This window comes from Scatophagus argus, chromosome 12 (assembly GCF_020382885.2).
Source record: "Scatophagus argus isolate fScaArg1 chromosome 12, fScaArg1.pri, whole genome shotgun sequence".
Classification (NCBI taxonomy): domain Eukaryota; kingdom Metazoa; phylum Chordata; class Actinopteri; family Scatophagidae; genus Scatophagus; species Scatophagus argus.
The window spans coordinates 13466382-13485996 of NC_058504.1; the positions used below are offsets into that span (position 1 = coordinate 13466382).

Consider the following 19615-nt stretch of genomic DNA (forward strand, 5'->3'; position numbering starts at 1 on the left):
AACTCAGTGTTATGGAGCTTTGGGAGGAACTGTGGTCCTCCAGCTGATGAACAACATGTCAAAGATATTTAAATACCAATGATCAAATAAAACAGGATCAGTACTTACTGGGGGTCAGAAAAGGACTTTGGTTAATGTGATAGAAAAGCGATCTGTGTTTACTGTCAGTAACGGAACATTTCAGATCAACAACCTGAGAGATGATTTTTGCATCTCTTTATCTGACCAGCTCGCACCCTGCTCATCTATGGTTTGCGAGCAGCTGTGGTGATTCTCATATTCATTGGGATCGCCATCTATTTTGCTTGGAAGAAGAAGGAACTGGAGATGGCTGAAGGCTCTGCCGTCCTCCCAGAGGTGGAACATCAAGAGAACTCTGTTGTGATGGTTGAAATGAAACGTTCTGCATCTGAACTTTAACTTTCTGAATCCAGTGCCTCAGTGTCGCTTCTCAACCCGCTGTGATTGGCTGTGTGTTTTTGTGGACGTGAGACGTCTCACCATTGATTCATTTACGCCAAGCTTACGTGCAGCAGCTCTATTTCCTTCTGATAACAAAAAATGTATATTTACTGCTAATACAATTGAAGACTTCTTTGGAGAAATATAACATGATCTGCCTTTTCCGTTCTTCCTTTTATTTAATTTCATTTCACTTATTTTATTTTTGATATCTATGTAAAGACCTTTGCACTTGTTGCACTTTGTTATATAAGATGTTTATATTTTCTTGATGCCTGACTCCTTGTAATGTTCATGGTCATTGTTCTGACTATGGAATATTGCACTCTGTTATGTTTGAAATACTTAAATAAAGTTAAAAAAAAAAAAAAAAAAAAAAGCTCTATTTCCTTCTTGGACAGCCAGTTCGATTGCTTTTAACTTAAAAGCTGCATCATATGCATTTTTTTACTGTTTTCCATGATGACGGTATGTGCATGACACGCAAAATAACTGTTAAAAGTTACGCTTAAAACTAGCGTCTTCCATGTTCGTTAGCCCGTAAAAATCTGTAGATTAGCCGCATCGTTCTTTAGGCCGCAGAGTTGAAGGCGTGGGGAAAAAAGTAGCGGCTTATAGTCCAGAAAATACGGTATATGTAAAGACAGACCAAAAGTTTCTTTGTTTCATTCACTGACTGGATATAAAGATGGATGACATGATTGCTTCCTGAAAGTGAAGAGGAAACATCTTGAGCGCCCCCTGGTGTTTGGCACCAGTACAAGTCATCCCCTTCTCTGTGTTAACAGAGGAGACTTTGACCAAACTAAAACTCAAACTACATGTCAGATAAGTTTTTTTTCCCAAAGATGGTTTCTGTCATTGTGGTTTGAGAAATTTGCTTCCTCTTCATGCTCCTTCCTCAAAACGTCAAAGCGTCTCACACCTTATGTGTCAAACTGATCACTAAAAGAAGACATTTCAGTCCGCTCAGTGTCAGATGTGCCTGTGTGCTTGCTGAATAACATTAAGAGGTTTGTCTGGACGCTGCTGACTGGGTCAACAGAGGAGACATGGAAGCTGTGATTGGACTGCTGCTGATGTTACTCAGAGTCACTCACGGTGAGCTATTCAACTTTTTTTAAGACACATTTTATGCAACTATGGCATGAAATGTCCAACAGAATCATGACACCAAATTAAACACAATTAAATTTGATTTTCAACTTTCAGCTGACTGCCAAAGATCTATGATGCTAGAACAACCTGAAAGTTTGATTTGGTGGAATTTTAAAATCTAAATATTCTCAATGTGATCATTACACTCACTTACCTAAAAACAGATCACATAATGTAATGCGTTACCTTTGGAAACTTGAGGAACTTCTCAAGAAAATAAAAATGTTCTATAAGTTTGAAAAATATTTAGAAGTCAACAATAGGACTTGATTCATGCAGTGATATTTAGATCGAGCCCCGTTGATGTTAATGTTTTTGTCATGTTGTTCTCAATATTTTGCTTTATTTCCATTGTGCAGGTGTTGAAACCTCCTGTGATGGCAGACAGAATGGAGCTCAGTGTTATGGAGCTTTGGGAGGAACTGTGGTCCTCCAGCTGATGGACAGCGCCTCAAATATATTTAAATACCAATGGTCAGATAAAACAGCAACAGTACTTCATGGGGGTCAGAATAGGTCTCTGTATAATAGGATAGAAAAGCGATCTGTGTTTACTGCCAGTAACGGAACATTTCGGATCAACAACCTGAGCAGGACTGATGATGGTGAATATACTCTTACAATCTTTGATTCAAATGGAAAACAATCAGAGAGGCGGACTTTACAGTTGACCATTCAAGGTAAATGACTGTCTCTGTCTTCTGGGGAATTTAATAACATTGATAGACATGTTCTGTTGCTGAACTACACATATCTCATGTTCTACATGTGTCTGTATCTGCATGTGTTCTGCATTAGAGACTGTACAGAATAATCAAGATTTCTTTAAATATAAAGTCACCTGAGTGTGTGTCTTTCAGCTCCTGTGTCCTCTGTCCTGCTGGACACTGAGTGTCTGTCCCAGGGAGAGCTGAGGGTGTCCTGCTCCTCTGAGGGAGGGGACAGTCCTCAGTACAGCTGGACTCTGAATGGACACACACTGACAGATGCTCAGCTATTTCCTGGAAATAATGAGACCAACATCATCACTCTGAAACAAGACGTCTCAGGGCAACTGGTCTGCTCAGTCAAGAATCACGTCAGTCGTGTCTCAAAAGAAGAGAGCATATCCACCTGTGGTGAGTGAGAAAATGAAAAACAGGCTGATGGTTGTGATCCTGACGATTGACTGTAGGTCAGTCAGTGATGTGTTTCTTTCCTACAGGCTTCATATTCATTGCCTGCACCTTACCCAATGGGACACACATACCACAGTGGGTGTTTGAAGCCAATAACAGTCTGTGTGTTGAGCCAACAACAACCTCTCCCACTTCTACTGAGGAGACCCATGTGTCACTTACACCCTCTGCTAATATCACGTCTTCCAGTCAAACTACTTCCCCCGACACAGATGGCCCGCGGTACATTAGTAAGTGAAAATTAATTAACTGCAATGGATTCAATAAAACTCATTTCCCCTTTTGTGTTTGTCTGTCCTCATAGAAAGCTGTGATGTTAGCTAACTTACAGATCTGTGTGTCTTTTCATGCTGAAACAGGATATTTGTCACATCACACACACACACCAATCAAACTTTTGCTTGTTCCAGCAGAAATGGCCCATCATGTTTAATTAAGTGTCACAGCAATAACTTGACATGTGATTTTTGCATCTCTTTATCTGACCAGATCGCACCCTGCTCATCTATGGTTTGCGAGCAGCTGTGGTGATTCTCATATTAATTGGGATCGCCATCTATTTTGCTTGGAAGAAGAAGAAACTGGAGATGGCTGAAGGCTCTGCCGTCCTCCCAGAGGTGGAACATCAAGAGAACTCTGTTGTGATGGTTGAAATGAAATGTTCTGCATCTGAACTTTAACTTTCTGATTCCAGTGCCTCAGTGTCGCTTCTCAACCCGCTGTGATTGGCTGTGTGTTTTTGTGGACGTGAGACGTCTCACCATTGATTCATTTACGCCAAGCTTACGTGCAGCAGCTCTATTTCCTTCTTGGACAGTCAGTTCGATTGCTTTTAACTTAAAAGCTGGATCATATGCATTTTTTCCGAATGTTTTCCATGATGACAGTATGTGCATGACACGCAAAATGACTGTTAAAAGCTACGCTTAAAACTAGTGTCTTCCGTGTTCATTAGCCGGTAAAAATCTGTAGATTAGCTGCATCGTTGTTTAGGCCGCAGAGTTGAAGGCGTGGGGAAAAAAGTAGCTGCTTATAGTCCAGAAAATACGGTATATGTAAAGACAGACCAAAAGTTTCTTTGTTTCATTCACTGACTGGATATAAAGATGGATGACATGATTGCTTCCTGAAAGTGAAGAGGAAACATCTTGAGCGCCCCCTGGTGTTTGGCACCAGTACAAGTCATCCCCTTCTCTGTGTTAACAGAGGAGACTTTGACCAAACTAAAACTCAAACTACATGTCAGATAAGTTTTTTTTCCCAAAGATGGTTTCTGTCATTGTGGTTTGAGAAATTTGCTTCCTCTTCATGCTCCTTCCTCAAAACGTCAAAGCGTTTCACACCTTATGTGTCAAACTGATCACTAAAAGAAGACATTTCAGTCCGCTCAGTGTCAGATGTGCCTGTGTGCTTGCTGAATAACATTAAGAGGTTTGTCTGGACGCTGCTGACTGGGTCAACAGAGGAGACATGGAAGCTGTGATTGGACTGCTGCTGATGTTACTCAGAGTCACTCACGGTGAGCTATTCAACTTTGTTTAAGACACGTTTTATGCAACTATGGCATGAAATGTCCAACAGAATCATGACACCAAATTAAACACAATTAAATTTGATTTTCAACTTAGAGCTGACTGCCAAAGATCTATGATGCTAGAACAACCTGAAAGTTTGATTTGGTGGAATTTTAAATGTTTGAAAAATATTTAGAAGTCAACAATAGGACTTGATTCATGCAGTGATACTTAGATCGAGCCCCGTTGATGTTAATGTTTTTGTCATGTTGTTCTCAATATTTTGCTTTATTTCCATTGTGCAGGTGTTGAAACCTCCTGTGATGGCAGACAGAATGGAGCTCAGTGTTATGGAGCTTTGGGAGGAACTGTGGTCCTCCAGCTGATGGACAGCGCCTCAAATATATTTAAATACCAATGGTCAGATAAAACAGCAACAGTACTTCATGGGGGTCAGAATAGGTCTCTGTATAATAGGATAGAAAAGCGATCTGTGTTTACTGCCAGTAACGGAACATTTCGGATCAACAACCTGAGCAGGACTGATGATGGTGAATATACTCTTACAATCTTTGATTCAAATGGAAAACAATCAGAGAGGCGGACTTTACAGTTGACCATTCAAGGTAAATGACTGTCTCTGTCTTCTGGGGAATTTAATAACATTGATAGACATGTTCTGTTGCTGAACTACACATATCTCATGTTCTACATGTGTCTGTATCTGCATGTGTTCTGCATTAGAGACTGTACAGAATAATCAAGATTTCTTTAAATATAAAGTCACCTGAGTGTGTGTCTTTCAGCTCCTGTGTCCTCTGTCCTGCTGGACACTGAGTGTCTGTCCCAGGGAGAGCTGAGGGTGTCCTGCTCCTCTGAGGGAGGGGACAGTCCTCAGTACAGCTGGACTCTGAATGGACACACACTGACAGATGCTCAGCTCTTTTCTGGAAATAATGAGACCAACATCATCACTCTGAAACAAGGCGTCTCAGGACAACTGGTCTGCTCAGTCGAGAATCACGTCAGTCGTGTCTCAAAAGAAGAGAGCATATCCACCTGTGGTGAGTGAGAAAATGAAAACAGTCTGATGGTTGTGATCCTGACGATTGACTGTAGGTCAGTCAGTGATGTGTTTCTTTCCTACAGGCTTCATATTCATTGCCTGCACCTTACCCAATGGGACATACATATCACAGTGGGTGTTTGAAGCCAATAACAGTCTGTGTGTCGAGCCAACAACAACATCAACCTCTCCCACTTCTACTGAGGGTAAGGAGACGAGTCCACATTTATCATTCAGACCAGTTAAACCCACCTCAGCCCTCACCGTGATCACAGAAACAGAGGCCTCGACTATGTGTAAACATAGTGACACCAAAGTGTCCATGAAACCCTCCAATCACATCACACAGACACACACCAACAAATTGTTGCTTGTTCCAGCAGAAATGACCCATCATGTTTAATTAAGTGCCACAGCAATAACCTGACATGTGATTTTTGCATCTCTTTATCTGACCAGCTCACACCCTGCTCATCTGTGGTTTGCGAGCAGCTGTGGTGATTCTCATATTAATTGGGATCACCAAATTTTTCAAGGTTCTACAACTTTCACTTTTATTTCTGTGAGCAACAGTAAATCTTGATATCACTTCCCCCCACATCAATGCGAAAATGCAGTAAAAATAGCAAATATGAATTTCTGCAGATGAATCCATCAGATTATCTTGATTTATTATTCTTCATGTCAGTTTGTTGAGATGAAATAGAAAGTTGTACACATTAATGGATCAAAACTGTGTGTTTTCCATTGTGCAGGTGTTGAAACCTCCTGTGATGGCAGACAGAATGGAGCTCAGTGTTATGGAGCTTTGGGAGGAACTGTGGTCCTCCAGCTGATGGACAGCGCCTCAAATATAGTTAGATTCCACTGGTCAGATAAAACAGGATCAGTACTTGTTGGGGGTCAGAATAGGTCTCTGCGTAATAGGATAGCAAAACGATCTGTGTTTACTCCCAGTAACGGAACATTTCGGATCAACAACCTGAGCAGGACTGATGATGGTGAATATACTCTTACAATCTTTGATTCAAATGGAAAACAATCAGAGAAGTGGACTTTACAGTTGACCATTCAAGGTAAATGACTGTCTCTGTCTTCTGGGGAATTTAATAACATTGATAGACATGTTCTGTTGCTGAACTACACATATTTCATGTTCTACATGTGTCTGTATCTGCATGTGTTCTGCATTAGAGACTGTACAGAATAATCAAGATTTCTTTAAATATAAAGTCACCTGAGTGTGTGTCTTTCAGCTCCTGTGTCCTCTGTCCTGCTGGACACTGAGTGTCTGTCCCAGGGAGAGCTGAGGGTGTCCTGCTCCTCTGAGGGAGGGGACAGTCCTCAATACAGCTGGACTCTGAATGGACACACACTGACAGATGCTCAGCTCTTTTCTGGAAATAATGAGACCAACATCATCACTCTGAAACAAGGCGTCTCAGGACAACTGGTCTGCTCAGTCGAGAATCACATCAGTCGTGTCTCAAAAGAAGAGAGCATATCCACCTGTGGTGAGTGAGAAAATGAAAACAGTTTTGGCCCACATTTATCATTCAGACCAGTTAAGCCCACCTCAGCATGACCATAGAAACAGAGACCTCGACTATGCGTAAAGACAGTGACACCAAAGTGTCCATAAATCCCTCCAGTCACATCACACACACACCAATCAAACTTTTGCTTGTTCCAGCAGAAATGACCCATCATGTTTAAGTAAGTGTCACAGCAATAACTTGACATGTGATTTTTGCTTCTCTTTATCTGACCAGCTCGCACTCTGCTCATCTATGGTTTGCGAGCAGCTGTGGTGATTCTCATATTCATTGGGATCGCCATCTATTTTGCTTGGAAGAAGAAGAAACTCAAAATGGCTGAAGGCTCTGCCGTCCTCCCAGAGGTGGAACATCAAGAGAACTCTGTTATGATGGTTGAAATGAAACGTTCTGCATCTGAACTTTAACTTTCTGAATCCAGTGCCTCAGTGTCGCTTCTCAACCCGCTGTGATTGGCTGTGTGTTTTTGTGGATGTGAGAGTTGGTTTTAGATGTGGAAGTTCTCAAAATTCACGCACTATGAATGCCTTTCCTTTAAAACGACTCAGTATTTTCTGCATTTGTATCACTGGAGGGCAGCACACTGGTGCTGTGGTTACCACTGTTGAAGTTTCAAGGTTTGAATCCTGGTCTGAGACCTTCTGTGTGGAGTTTGCATGTTGTCCCTGTGCCTCAGTGGGCTTTCTCCCACATTTCCAGAAACATGCACATTAGGTTGATTGGTGACTCTACATTTGATCCTAGATGAGAGTGTGTGTAGTTGTCTGTCTTTATGTGTCAGCCCTGCGATTGACTGGCGACCAGTCCAGGGTGAACCCGCCTCTCACCCGTTGTCAGCTGGGATAGGCTCCAGAAATGGTGATGTTACATTCAAATCATGTTTTTAATCTTGTGTCCAAACTGTAACTGCTCATACCATAACAAATCACATAAATGATTTAAGTGTTTTCAGTCAGGAAGGACTGAATTATGTAAATAATGTTTTTATGTCTACAAAGAATAATAATTAAATAAAAATATGGAATAGCGAGCTTTAAGTTAGCTACTTTCTTATGTTAGAAACTCAAAACCTGTGAATAAATCCGTTCTGTGCCATCAGTCAGTTGAGGCATTGGTGTGAGGCTGCCCTCTAGTGGTTCAAGGAGGAGTTACTGTTTATAGATAATTTTGTATTCAGTAAAACTGTTGAGAACACGTCTGGAAGAAGACTGATGAAGAAAATACGGTCATATACAGCATCTCACTAGATGCTGAATGTAAAATGTACTTGCTCATAGCAAGTCACAATTCATTTCATGTGTATTTGTTTTTTAATATTTCAGGGCATTTGCCTTTGATCAGCAGTGGCCAGTGAAAGGCTACAGACTAATGAGATGAAGACATGAGGAATTATCCAGATGAGCTTCAAAAGAGGAACAGTGCAAACAATCTTGCCCTTCAGACTATTGTTGGGCATCGACACAATGCATTTAAGGAATTTCCCCATTGAGGATAAATACAGAAATTCAGACTCTGATGACGTAGTTGCCTACACATTTTAGCTTCTTTTGATGTCATATTGTTACGTTTTTCAGTCGATATTTCTGCCAAAAGACAAACCAATCATCTTCTGACTGTATCTTATTGATGTGAAAAGAATAAAGTGCAGCAACATTTTGAATATTGCAAAGGTCCTAAGTATTCCTGAAGCAACATATAAAGGCCTGTAGTGAAGGTCCTCCTCATTACTTGTGCTCCTAGCATTTCTTCTCATTTTGTGGTATTGGTAGTTTGGACAGAATGTGGAAGACATGAGACAGGAAATAGAAGCATGAAATGTTTTATTGTAATTGTGGTGCATATTAACAGTGTTTGTTTTCAGGGTGTGGTAGGTGCTTCTCAGTTGGGGTACAATGGAGCTCTAATCTACAAAGATGAGACAACACAAACTTAATGTGGCTAATTAAACATGTGGTCTTCACAATATTACCTCTTCCACAATGATGTCTTAAATGTGCCATATTGCACGCAAGGTCACTCACCTGTTGTCTTCTTTCCAGGGTGTTCAGGCTAAAAGAGTCCCCAGGAAAACTAAATGCCAATTTAAGGTTCTGGGAGATACCATATGGCTAATATTGGAGGGGGAGACAGTGTAGTTTATGTTTTCTTTCCAGGTTTCTGTCACTTTATTGTACCATATAATATAAATTTAGAACATGCCGGCTCTGGGTGATAAAAATAGGGGGTATGTATTTTAATCTGTTTTAATATTGTTGTAATGTTTGATGTTTGGGGAGGGGCATATTTGTATTTTGTATTTTGTATTTTATATTTTTATATTTTTTCTTAAGTGTGCAATTTTAATTTTCTGCTGACTATTTATTAGTGTGTTTTTAAGCCGAGAATCTGCACAAAATTTCGTTATGCTTGCATAATGACAATAAAGAGTCTTGAATCTTGAATCTTGAAATTTCCCTGTGCTTTGTAGCGGCTGAAGTCTGAATCAATGGCAGACTATATTCAGTAAGAAGAGCTGCTGTCAGGATCATATGCTGTCTGTGGTCCACAGTGTTTGTCTGTTGATCTGCTGTTATGTCTTCTTTGTGGATGAAATAAACACCTGGTTGCTCTGCACCCAGCCTTTGCCTCAAACCTCTTGCTTTTTCAGTCCGTCGGCTACAAGGCCACAAAGGCATGAAGTCTGCAGCTGTATAATATATTCTACATAGTGTCAACGTGTACATACTGCCATATGCAGATGTTGACATTACATAAAGGTATCATAGTGGAATAAAAAGCACCCAAAATTACATGATAAAAACTTAAATTCATGTTCACTACATTGATTAATTTGTCTTGATTTTGTTTTAGTGGATTCTAATCCTTAAATTTGTGCATTTTCAAGCATTTAACAGTTTGCCCTCTAGTGCCCTCTCTGCTTATCTAAAACGTGCAGCTTTATATTTGAACTGAAAATTATCATCAGTTGTGTAAATCCAACATACAAAATTCAAGATGACTTTTGTGTCATTTTACACACATTTGTAACTTAAAACTTTTTTTTTTCATATTTGAAGACTTCAGTGTCTAAAACACAATTTAAAATACAGACTGATGTGTGGAAATAATCATTATGTGCTCAACATGCTCTTTGGTCAGAGGCAGTTTGAGACAGACATTGAGACAGCATCCCAAGATGTAAATTTTCATTAAATGTAACGTGTTGAAAGTCAGAAATATGATGTGTTGTATGATTATATTTTCAGAAATGGTGAGATGAGGAGACGAGTCTTAATGTGAAGATGTGCCTCTTAAAAAAATGTCTGCTGCCAGTCTCAAATCCTCTTTCAGTAAAAAGAAGAAACTGTTTCCCTCTCTTCCACTCTGTCCATCACACCCATATGGTGCTTTTGGTCTGGTCCAAAAGGGAAGTGAAACTGACATCACTTCCTTTTTTTCCTGTCCACCTATAAAAAGATGAATACACCAACAGCGCTCTAAAGTTTTCGCACAGCCTCCCCTCTTGACATATTTCAGGCTGCTCAGCGTAGGATGTGTGTGTTTGCTGTTGGATGTGCTCGAGAGGCCAGCAGAGGCTGAACACTGAGGAGACATGAAGGCTGTGGTTGGACTGTTGTTTATGCTGCTCAGAGTCTCCCAAGGTGAGCTGTTTCACGTACAACACCAATAACACATATTGATTTTTGGATTTGATATTTTGTGAATTAAGTGCTTTGCAGCTCTAACTTTTTGTGCAGCTTTTAGTTTAGAGTACAGTCTCAAGTACAGACATTAACCTCAGCGAAAACTAATGCAGATCAAATTCTACAGGTTGGAAAACACCGGTTGTTCTGAAGATATTGTATCTATCAATTAACATAAAATAATTGGGCAAATTAGTATTTTATCTTTTCAAGGTTCTGCAGCTTTTGTTTTTATTTCTGTGAGCAACAGTAAATCTTGATATCACTTCCTCCCACATCAATGTGAAATTGCAGTAAAAATAGCAAATATGAATTTCTGCAGATGAATCCATCAGATTATCTCGATTTATTATGCTTCATGTCAGTTTGTCGAGATGAAATAGAAAGTTGTACACATTCATGGATCAAAACTGTGTGTTTTCCATTGTGCAGGTGTTGAAACCTCCTGTGATGGCAGACAGAATGGAGCTCAGTGTTATGGAGCTTTGGGAGGAACTGTGGTCCTCCAGCTGATGGACAGCACCTCAGATATAGTTAGATACCAATGGTCAGATAAAACAGGAACAGTACTTGGTGGGGGTCAGAATAGGTCTCTGCACAATAGGATAGCAAATCGATCTGTGTTTACTCCCAGTAACAGAACATTTCAAATCAACAACCTGAGCAGGACTGATGATGGTGAATATACTCTTGTAATCTTTGATTCAAATGGAAAACAATCAGAGTTGCGGACTTTACAGTTGACCATTCAAGGTAAATGACTGTCTCTGTCTTCTGGGGAATTTAATAACATTGATAGACATGTTCTGTTGCTGAACTACACATATCTCATGTTCTACATGTGTCTGTATCTGCATGTGTTCTGCATTAGAGACTGTACAGAATAATCAAGATTTCTTTAAATATAAAGTCACCTGAGTGTGTGTCTTTCAGCTCCTGTGTCCTCTGTCCTGCTGGACACTAAGTGTCTGTCCCAGGGAGAGCTGAGGGTGTCCTGCTCCTCTGAGGGAGGGGACAGTCCTCAGTACAGCTGGACTCTGAATGGACACACACTGACAGATGCTCAGCTCTTTTCTGGAAATAATGAGACCAACATCATCACTCTGAAACAAGACGTCTCAGGACAACTGGTCTGCTCAGTCGAGAATCACGTCAGTCGTGTCTCAAAAGAAGAGAGCATATCCACCTGTGGTGAGTGAGAAAATGAAAACAGTCTGATGGTTGTGATCCTGACGATTGACTGTAGGTCAGTCAGTGATGTGTTTCTTTCCTATAGGCTTCATATTCATTAACTGCAGCTTACCCAATGGCACACACATATCACAGTGGGTTTTTGAAGCCAATAACAGTCTGTGTGTTGAGCCAACAACAACATCAACCTCTCCCACTTCTACTGAGGGTAAGGAGACCCATGTGTCAATTACACCCTCTACTAATATCACGTCTTCCAGTCAAACTACTACCCCCAACTCAGATGTCCCGTGGTACATTAGTAAGTGAAAATTAATTAACTGCAATGGATTCAATAAAACTCATTTCCCCTTTTGTGTTTGTCTGTCATCATAGAAACCTGTGATGTTTGCTCGCTTACAGATCTGTGTGTCTTTTGTGTCTTTTCATGCAGAAACAGAATATTTGTATCCGATGGTTGGCATACTCTCTGCACTGGTAATCCTCCTCGTGGCTGGAGTGGCTGTCATGTATGTTCATAAGAAAAAGCGAAACAACAAACCTAAAGGTACTGAACAAAACTTCTGTCTGACCCCTCATGACATTCAGATTCTTTTTTTTATCAATTTATACATTAAATGAATAGTTTGACATTTTGGGTAATACACTTTCTTGCCAGGGTTTAGATGAGAAGACTGATCTTCTCAGCAGTAAAGCACATATCCGTATTTCCCCCAAAATGTCAAAATATTCCTTTTGTAATCCTTTGTACAATCACCAAGTATATCTCGTTATTACATAACATATGATTGTGCTAATTCTTATTCGGCAGCAGAAGACGATGAGCAAGAGTTAACGTACGCTGATGTGAAGATCGTGCAGCAGCCAGTGAGGCAGAGGCAGCAAAAGGCCGAGGCGCAGGTGGAGTACGGCCAAATCAAGTTTTCAGAGCAGCCTCGGCAGACCGATCCACCGCCAAGAGATGAGTGTGTGTACGCCATGGTTCGTAAAGGCAAGTGATCTGGAGTGGCCAGTGTTCTACTGCGCCACTGAAGGCAGACGGACTGTTTTCCACTGGGAAAAACACAAGCCATCGGGACTCTTTACTCTAATATTATCATTATTATTGATGACTGAACATCAACGGAGCAGCTTCATCGTTTCAGTCACAGTGTGGCTGGGTTTTACAGACTTGTTTTTGCAGACCATTTGGCATTTTCTTAAGAAAATTATTATAATGATTGTAATTTTTAACACAATTTTTACCATTTCTTTTTATTTTCAGTTTATGTTGTACCTTGTTGTTTTTACTTGTTTCTCAGTTATGAGCATATTTACTTTTATTTAATTGCTTAGTATGGTAAACTTGCAATAATAATAATAATAACAATACGTAAGAATATCAATATTTTTACAGTGTTTTTATTTTATTACCAGTTTGCTCTTGCATTGGTAGGTTTATTAAAGGTGTGATGCAGGGTGTGGGAATTTATCTCATATCCAGCCAAGTAGTCTTCCTTAGCCCTTATTTATTTTACTTATTTTCCGAAAATAAGTTGATTGAGAAATGTCTTGTTTCTCAACTTAGCTTCTCAACTATCCAACTTAGCAAGAATTTGTTTCCATGATGGAACAGACTTCTGCTTTTTGTCTTTCAGCAGAAACAGAATTGATTCATCAGTTACGTGGTGTACTGGTGTGCTTTTTAAGACTTAAGAATTACGTGGTGTCAACAATTTGCTTGCTGTTCACTTTTAGTAAGCCAGCTTATTCTTACATAAAGGGTAGAGGGGGAATTAGTCTTTTTCAGTAGCTGAAGGCACAACTAACATACAGTCTTGTCATATCTAATGGAGTTAGATATGACATGTAGCAACTGTATTTGCATATGCATCTGAGATGAGTGTGAGTTGAGTGTGAATTTGCAGGGAAAGAGCGATATCTTTCGAAACAGTGGCTTCTTCTCTTCCTTCGTTTCTCTTACATTAACGAGGGGGAACTGAGACAGACAAATACAGCGTTCTTATACAAGAGGTGGAGAGCCTCTTAGATTTTGAGTGTGATGTGTGCTTATCTTTTAACACCATCAGGTTTTCTATATATGGTTAGATGCATTTCCTATGACAGGTGTTCCTCTTTCAAATTCAGTGACCTGAGGACTAAGTAGTTTACACTGTGGGTATTTATGATAATTATTTCTGCTAAAAAGAAAGTCAGTTGAACACAGTGCTGCTAAGCTGTTTCTAATCAGCTAGGTTCATAATTAGTCAGTTTGTTTAGAATTGAATTGGATTACTTGACTAGATCAAGTACAGCAATATGTAATAATCTATATCGTTAGCGTTGAGCCTGGTGAAAATGCAGAACATATTCAAAGGCAGGATGAGAATTTACGTACGTTAAACAGTAACTCCTGCACACATTCAAGATTCAAAGGTTTTATTGTTTGAGCATGTGACAAATAAAAAAGTTTGAGTCTGAACTCCTCAGCACAATTCTCTCTCTTCTCATCTCATAAAACTGCAAACTCTCACATTTTATCTCATTTACATTTTATTTTGTAGTATGTCAATCACACTGCAATATCCACCGGAGTCACCGCTGTACAGCTTAGGACGCACAGGATGCAACAGTATATATAGTGAGGGCAGACATAAAAATAGCTCAGTGATAAAGACATGAGTTCAGGCAGTAAAATCTCTCGCATCAAACTACTTGTTCGAGCTCTTAAACGCAGGGTAATGCACAATGCAACTCACAGCGAACATCTTGGAGAAATAATTTGTCGCATGTTGCATCTGCTAACAACCTTTTGGTTTGGTCGTGGACTTGTTAGGGTAATGAAGTGACCCGCGGGGCGAGGACACCTTTATGTTCTTGACTCATCACTATCCTCTGAAACATCTTTGTATAAAATAACTTTTGGTTTTTAGTTAGTTATGCAAACTCATTCTGGTATCACTTGGTCTTGATTTTATTTGTTTTAATTGCTGTGTAACTTCTGCTTTCAGTAAAAAACATCTATTATCAGTGAGTTTTTCTGAGTTTTAAGGAGACAGTTTTAGTATCATACTTGCTCTGAGTTTAACCAGTGGCAGAGGTTGCGTGATTGGTTTGGTTTGATAGCATGAGATTAAAGGTTACTATGGACTGTCATTCAGTTGATTCACAGGGCCATAAAACTGGCATTTATGGGTTTGTGATAGTTGCAGTGTCCTTAAACAACCATCTGACATCCCTTTCTTTGCTGGGCCCACTTGTTGAAATGCAGTTGAACTTATGACTGACACAATCTACTGATGAAATAACTGACAATAGAGGAACTGTAATAAATCCAGTATCCTTTCTTTGCCTTCTGTTCAGTCAGTTAGCACTACTTCACCGCGCTAGTTTGCGTGGGTATCTGTTTGTCAGCCGTTGGTCTATGAAATCCAAAGAGATTTGACTGTTGCACCTCTCAATTAAACATTTATTTTTTCCTCATAAAAACCAGGTGATTATCATGACAGGTTCATGTGATGTTACCCGGCCACGCCAAAGATATTTAACTATAAAGGCACAGCTTCCATGTGGTGCCAATTCTTCAATCCTTGGGCAAGTCAGGTTTAGGTTGACTTATGATTGATATTAAAAGAACTGCCAACCAATTACCAAGAGAAAAAAACAGCTCCAAACATTGAACTGGAAATAGCTGAAGCTTGATTAAGCATTTCAGGATCTGAACAGCTGTTTACTATGTGAAAGTGTGAATGTAAAGAAATGCAGTGTTGGGAGATACAAAGGTGTCTATACGGCTCTGTCAAAAGCCAGGGATTGAATCAGTGCTTTAAAATCCTGCAGTGTGGCCGATATTATTTTAGACTTCAACTCTAGTGAATTACATCACAAAACAGATTCATACTGTTGCTACAAGAAGCTTTTCCTGTGGAAACATTTCAGAAGATTGTGAAAGCAGACAGACCTAGATCTGGTGACTGTGGTAAGTACTGATGAACACAAAATGCAAACTATAAATAATAATAATAATATAAAATAATAATAAACTATGCTTTTCATATGACATGAAGTAAAAACATGTTTAATGACCAGCGAAACAATAGGAAGTTCTATCTGAACTAGAGAAAATGGGGAAATTCTTTCACTGCACGCAGTGCTTCGTAAATGCCAAAATTGCACAAAGGTATTGGTAGACTGGTTTATTTTGAAATGTCTTGCTGACTCTGGTCAGGACTAAATTTACAGTTTCTACTTTTTCTTCCTCTTTTGTGGCTGACAAAAAGGAAGGAAAGACGGCATGTTAACATTTGTTACATGTACAGTGACAAATTTGACACACAGAAACATTTCAAACATACGGTCCATGAGTCTGAAACGAACAGAAAAAAAGGGGAGACTTTTTTCCAACTTAAAATGTATGGTTTTAGTGTTACATTGACTATAAATGTTATGATTCATGAGGCAGCTGTTTTCTTCAGGATGTGGCTAAGCGCTGATCATCTTATTCCACTGTCATTTTAAACACATTTGCTTAAAAAAAAGAAGAAATAAATACATAAAATGAACACATATTTTAAGTATAAATGTGAAAAATTACGTTCCCACGTATTATGTTACCCCCCTGCCCCCCCCCATTTCTGATAAATTTAAATGACATTTGACTACACATGGACATCTGCTGTCTCAAAATCAACCACAAGACATAAACCAAAAGTCAGGCAGATTTCAACATCCTTTGTGTTAAAGAAAAACGAACTTGTGAAACTGGTTTTTCACTGTGGCTTTAACAAACATTTCTTGAAGAGGACATGTAAGTTTTACAGGCGATATGTTACCCAGTGATTTTTTTGTCTTTAAAACCATATTAACACATTAAAGTCCTGGAACTGGCAGATGCCCGCTAGAAATGATCAGTGCGTCAGGCGTGAAGTGCTTGTCATTGCGAAAGGCAGAATGTGCAGCATTACAACATCATGTTCACGTGAATCAGTTTCATTATTCATTGGTGTATTCATTATTCACTGTGGTAAACTCAGAAAACACTATGTACATATTTTATTCCGTATCAGTCTTGCCTATGAAATCCATCTAGTATTCCTCTGATATCTTGTCAGACAAGATGTTGCTGGTGCTGGGGCTGATGTGGGTGTCAGTGGTTCCACCGAGCACTGGTGGTGTAGGTGTAGTGGTGGAGGCTTGCTGAGAATGCTGCAGCTTCTTTCTGGTTATTTTTCTCTCTTTGGCACGTCTGTTCTGAAACCAGATCTTTACCTGAAATGGAGATGATGAACGCAAACAAGAGACATCAACATAAAAACATGCGTGTGTATTAGCTGAGGACTCTCATCAGTTACTAAATGGAAACAGGAAATGATGCAGCTGATCTGATTCGATCTCTTATGATCTAGTTTGTTATCTTCAGGGGATGAACTGTGATGATACATGCGTGTTCGTGTGAACTTGCGCTGCTGCATTTACTAATGTTTTATCTCAGTAATTTCCTTCCTTTTCAGAAATACTTTGCTGCACTATTAACACTTAAAGCACAATGTTTCGCCTGGCCACACAACGTTATGGGTCATGCTGTACTAGTACATGAGGTTACACAAATTTATCCATTCAACCGTGATGTTAAGAACACAGGACCAAGCAATGACATGGACCGATAATAACAATACTTATATTTTATTTTCCACTGCCACCTCACACAAACATAAAAACAGAAACAAAAGGGGGGGGGGGGTCTGTCTGTCTGTCTCAGACAGAAAGATGAGCACCTCGGTAGCTGAAAGATGAAAAGGAAGCTGCAACTTCCCCAATGTTTAGAATTTTTTTTCTGCCCTATTCTACATCCTCTATGACACTCACTAATTTGCCGCAACCTCTCTATCTCTAACTTCAGCTTTCTCACCTGTCTCTCAGAGAGGCCCAGTGCTAAAGACAGCTCGGTCTTCCTCCTCATGGTGATGTAGCTGTTTTGCTGAAACTCCTTCTCCAGCTCCAGCCTTTGGTGGTCAGTGTACACCACCCTGTACTTGTCCTTCGTGCGAGTCTTCCCTCCTGAATCACACACACACACAAAAAAAAAGCCCCCAGATTCAGTAAGACAATAGTTTCAAGTTTTGATGATTGACAGACTTGGTGAATAAGTCAGTGAACGGGTGTGTTATCCTCCCAGTAACACAAGCAAGAATGATGATAATGTTGGTGAGTCACGTGCACTGTGAGCCGTGACCAAACAGATGTGAAGACGGCTGGTGCCATGTTCAAGTTCAGGCGCCACTTAAAGCCTCATCAACTCTATTAATCACGCTAACCATAACTAATGCAAAGAGTCCCCATGGCATTGCATCAGTGGTCCTCCTTATCGCTGTGGGAGGCGTTTACATAGGTGTTTACACAGGTAGCTATTCATTGACACACATGAACACACACACACACACACACACACACACACTTAGGAAAAGGTGAGTCAGAGTTATTGATCTCAAATCTTGACTGTGTGACAGCATCGATTGAGGCAGAACAACGCGCACACACACTAGCATAAGTGAGGCTTTAGGCCTTCAGAGCAGAGTCGGTCTGACGTTTGCAGACTTCCTGTAGTGCCTGTGTTATCTAGACAGTTTGTCACCCTTTTGCACCCACCCAGTGGACAGAAAGGGTGGGGAGTTAACATTTCTGCAGACTTTTCCGACTCCACTGTTAGCTTTGCATTGACATCTCACAACATTCTGGCGGAAGGGTGGTGAGAGAGAGGTGAAAAGATTGACAAATGTGTGTGTGTGCAGTCAGTATGACTTTACTGTGTGCACATGCTGAAATTGTCCAAGAAAATTGTCCAAGTTTTTACCACATCTGTGTCTTCTACAACCACTCGGCTGCTGGGGATTTAGTTTGTGACTACACGAAGGACTAATAAAAATTAATGTTAGTTGAGCATCCTTAATCACAGGCTCAGTGTTGAGTAGATGGCACTTTTCCTGTCAGTTGAAGGTATTGGTAATAATGGTCTGGTTTGTGATCAGTCTGAAGATCACACCAGAACATGTGTGTTCAAACAACTTCATACAAGAGTTTTCAGCAGTGATCTTATCAAGCGCTTAAATCTCTCAACATGGATTATTTAGCATTTATCAATAGTCTACAGTGTTTAGTCAGTACACATAATACGCCTACAGGGTGACCTATGGTAGTATGTATGACCCACCTAAAACGGGAGATTTGACGGGTTCATGCGGTCTCCTCCTGGAGCTGAAGGGATCCTGTCCGGAGATAAAGTTGTACGGGGTGAACGATCCCCCTCCAGTGGCGGTGGGTGTACAGCTCAGCTCCGGGGAGGAGAAGTTGACCTGTCCGGCACTGGGGCTTGACCCCGGCAAGCTGTACGGATACTCCTCCCGGGAATAGACCGGGTTCCAGGCACTTGTCGACGGGTCACCGATTCCCGGGAAGTGATGGTAGCCGGAGAAGTCATACGAAGGCGGAATGTACTGACTGTTCAGTGACAGCGTCTGAGCCGGGTGTCTGGCCGGCTGTGAGTTGAACATACCGGTGTCCTGGCCCGACAGGTAAATTTGGGTGACTCAGGTAGACCTCGATGACTCAGACCGTTTCGCGCATGTTAGGCCTCCTTGTTTATACCCAGCAGGCTCTGGCGTTCTGTTTTCACTTCAGTCTAAGGTCCAGGCTTATTAGGACTACCTGAGCCGTTAAGACGAGGCTACACACCTTTATGGATTTACTGCCAGGGAGTTCAAAAGTATCGTATGACGTCACATTTACCTGAGAACCACCAGCGTGCTGGTGTGTGCGACGTGAGAGCATTGAC

At 40.5% G+C, this 19615-nt stretch overlaps 3 protein-coding genes across 21 annotated transcripts in view; 2 read left to right on the forward strand and 1 right to left on the reverse strand.

The window, feature by feature from the left end:
• LOC124067792 overlaps positions 1–14817 on the forward strand; it is a 35668-nt gene extending 20851 nt beyond the window's left edge. For 7 of the 18 annotated variants that reach the window (XM_046405403.1, XM_046405401.1, XM_046405411.1 and 4 more), the window contains 2 exons: positions 12242–12355; positions 12620–14269. In XM_046405403.1, the coding sequence (XP_046261359.1) occupies positions 12242–12355; positions 12620–12807 (302 nt within the window). In that variant the 3' untranslated portion in view covers positions 12808–14269. Of the gene's footprint in view, positions 1–229; positions 664–2480; positions 2739–2824; positions 3029–3287; positions 3625–7551; positions 9237–12241; positions 12356–12619 lie in introns of those variants that run through there. The other 11 variants (XM_046405405.1, XM_046405404.1, XM_046405413.1 and 8 more) reach the window with 8 other exon arrangements.
• LOC124067796 (hemicentin-1-like) lies at positions 4131–7558 on the forward strand. Of its 2 annotated transcripts, none has more exons than XM_046405421.1 (7): positions 4131–4317; positions 4618–4863; positions 5119–5376; positions 5462–5584; positions 6134–6454; positions 6635–6892; positions 7151–7558. In XM_046405421.1, exons 1-7 carry the CDS (start codon positions 4269–4271, stop codon positions 7339–7341), a joined length of 1446 nt encoding a protein of 481 aa, XP_046261377.1. In that variant the 5' UTR covers positions 4131–4268; the 3' UTR covers positions 7342–7558. The 2 variants fall into 2 exon arrangements, with proteins under 2 accessions (XP_046261377.1, XP_046261376.1); XM_046405420.1 differs by having other exon boundaries at positions 4161–4317; positions 4618–4938.
• A 1151-nt stretch (positions 14818–15968) lies between the features above and the next one.
• Positions 15969–19615, reverse strand: cdx1a (caudal type homeobox 1a). Its single transcript, XM_046405424.1, has 3 exons — positions 18995–19615; positions 17696–17844; positions 15969–17055 (listed from the first exon to the last, which is right to left on the reverse strand). Exons 1-3 carry the CDS (start codon positions 19332–19334, stop codon positions 16873–16875), a joined length of 672 nt encoding a protein of 223 aa, XP_046261380.1. The 5' UTR covers positions 19335–19615; the 3' UTR covers positions 15969–16872.

Bases quoted from the DNA above. Each gene is read 5' to 3' on its own strand.
- cdx1a (XM_046405424.1), bottom strand. From the start codon at position 19,334: ATGTTCAACTCACAGCCGGCCAGACACCCGGCTCAGACGCTGTCACTG. The intron at 17,845-18,994 runs GTGGGTCATACA...TGTGTGATTCAG, and splicing joins CGTCAAATCTCCCGTTTTAG to GAGGGAAGACTCGCACGAAG. The intron at 17,056-17,695 runs GTGAGAAAGCTG...TCTCCATTTCAG, and splicing joins TGGGCCTCTCTGAGAGACAG to GTAAAGATCTGGTTTCAGAA.
- LOC124067796 (XM_046405420.1), top strand. From the start codon at position 4,269: ATGGAAGCTGTGATTGGACTGCTGCTGATGTTACTCAGAGTCACTCAC. The intron at 4,318-4,617 runs GTGAGCTATTCA...TCCATTGTGCAG, and splicing joins GTTACTCAGAGTCACTCACG to GTGTTGAAACCTCCTGTGAT. The intron at 4,939-5,118 runs GTAAATGACTGT...TGTGTCTTTCAG, and splicing joins TTTACAGTTGACCATTCAAG to CTCCTGTGTCCTCTGTCCTG.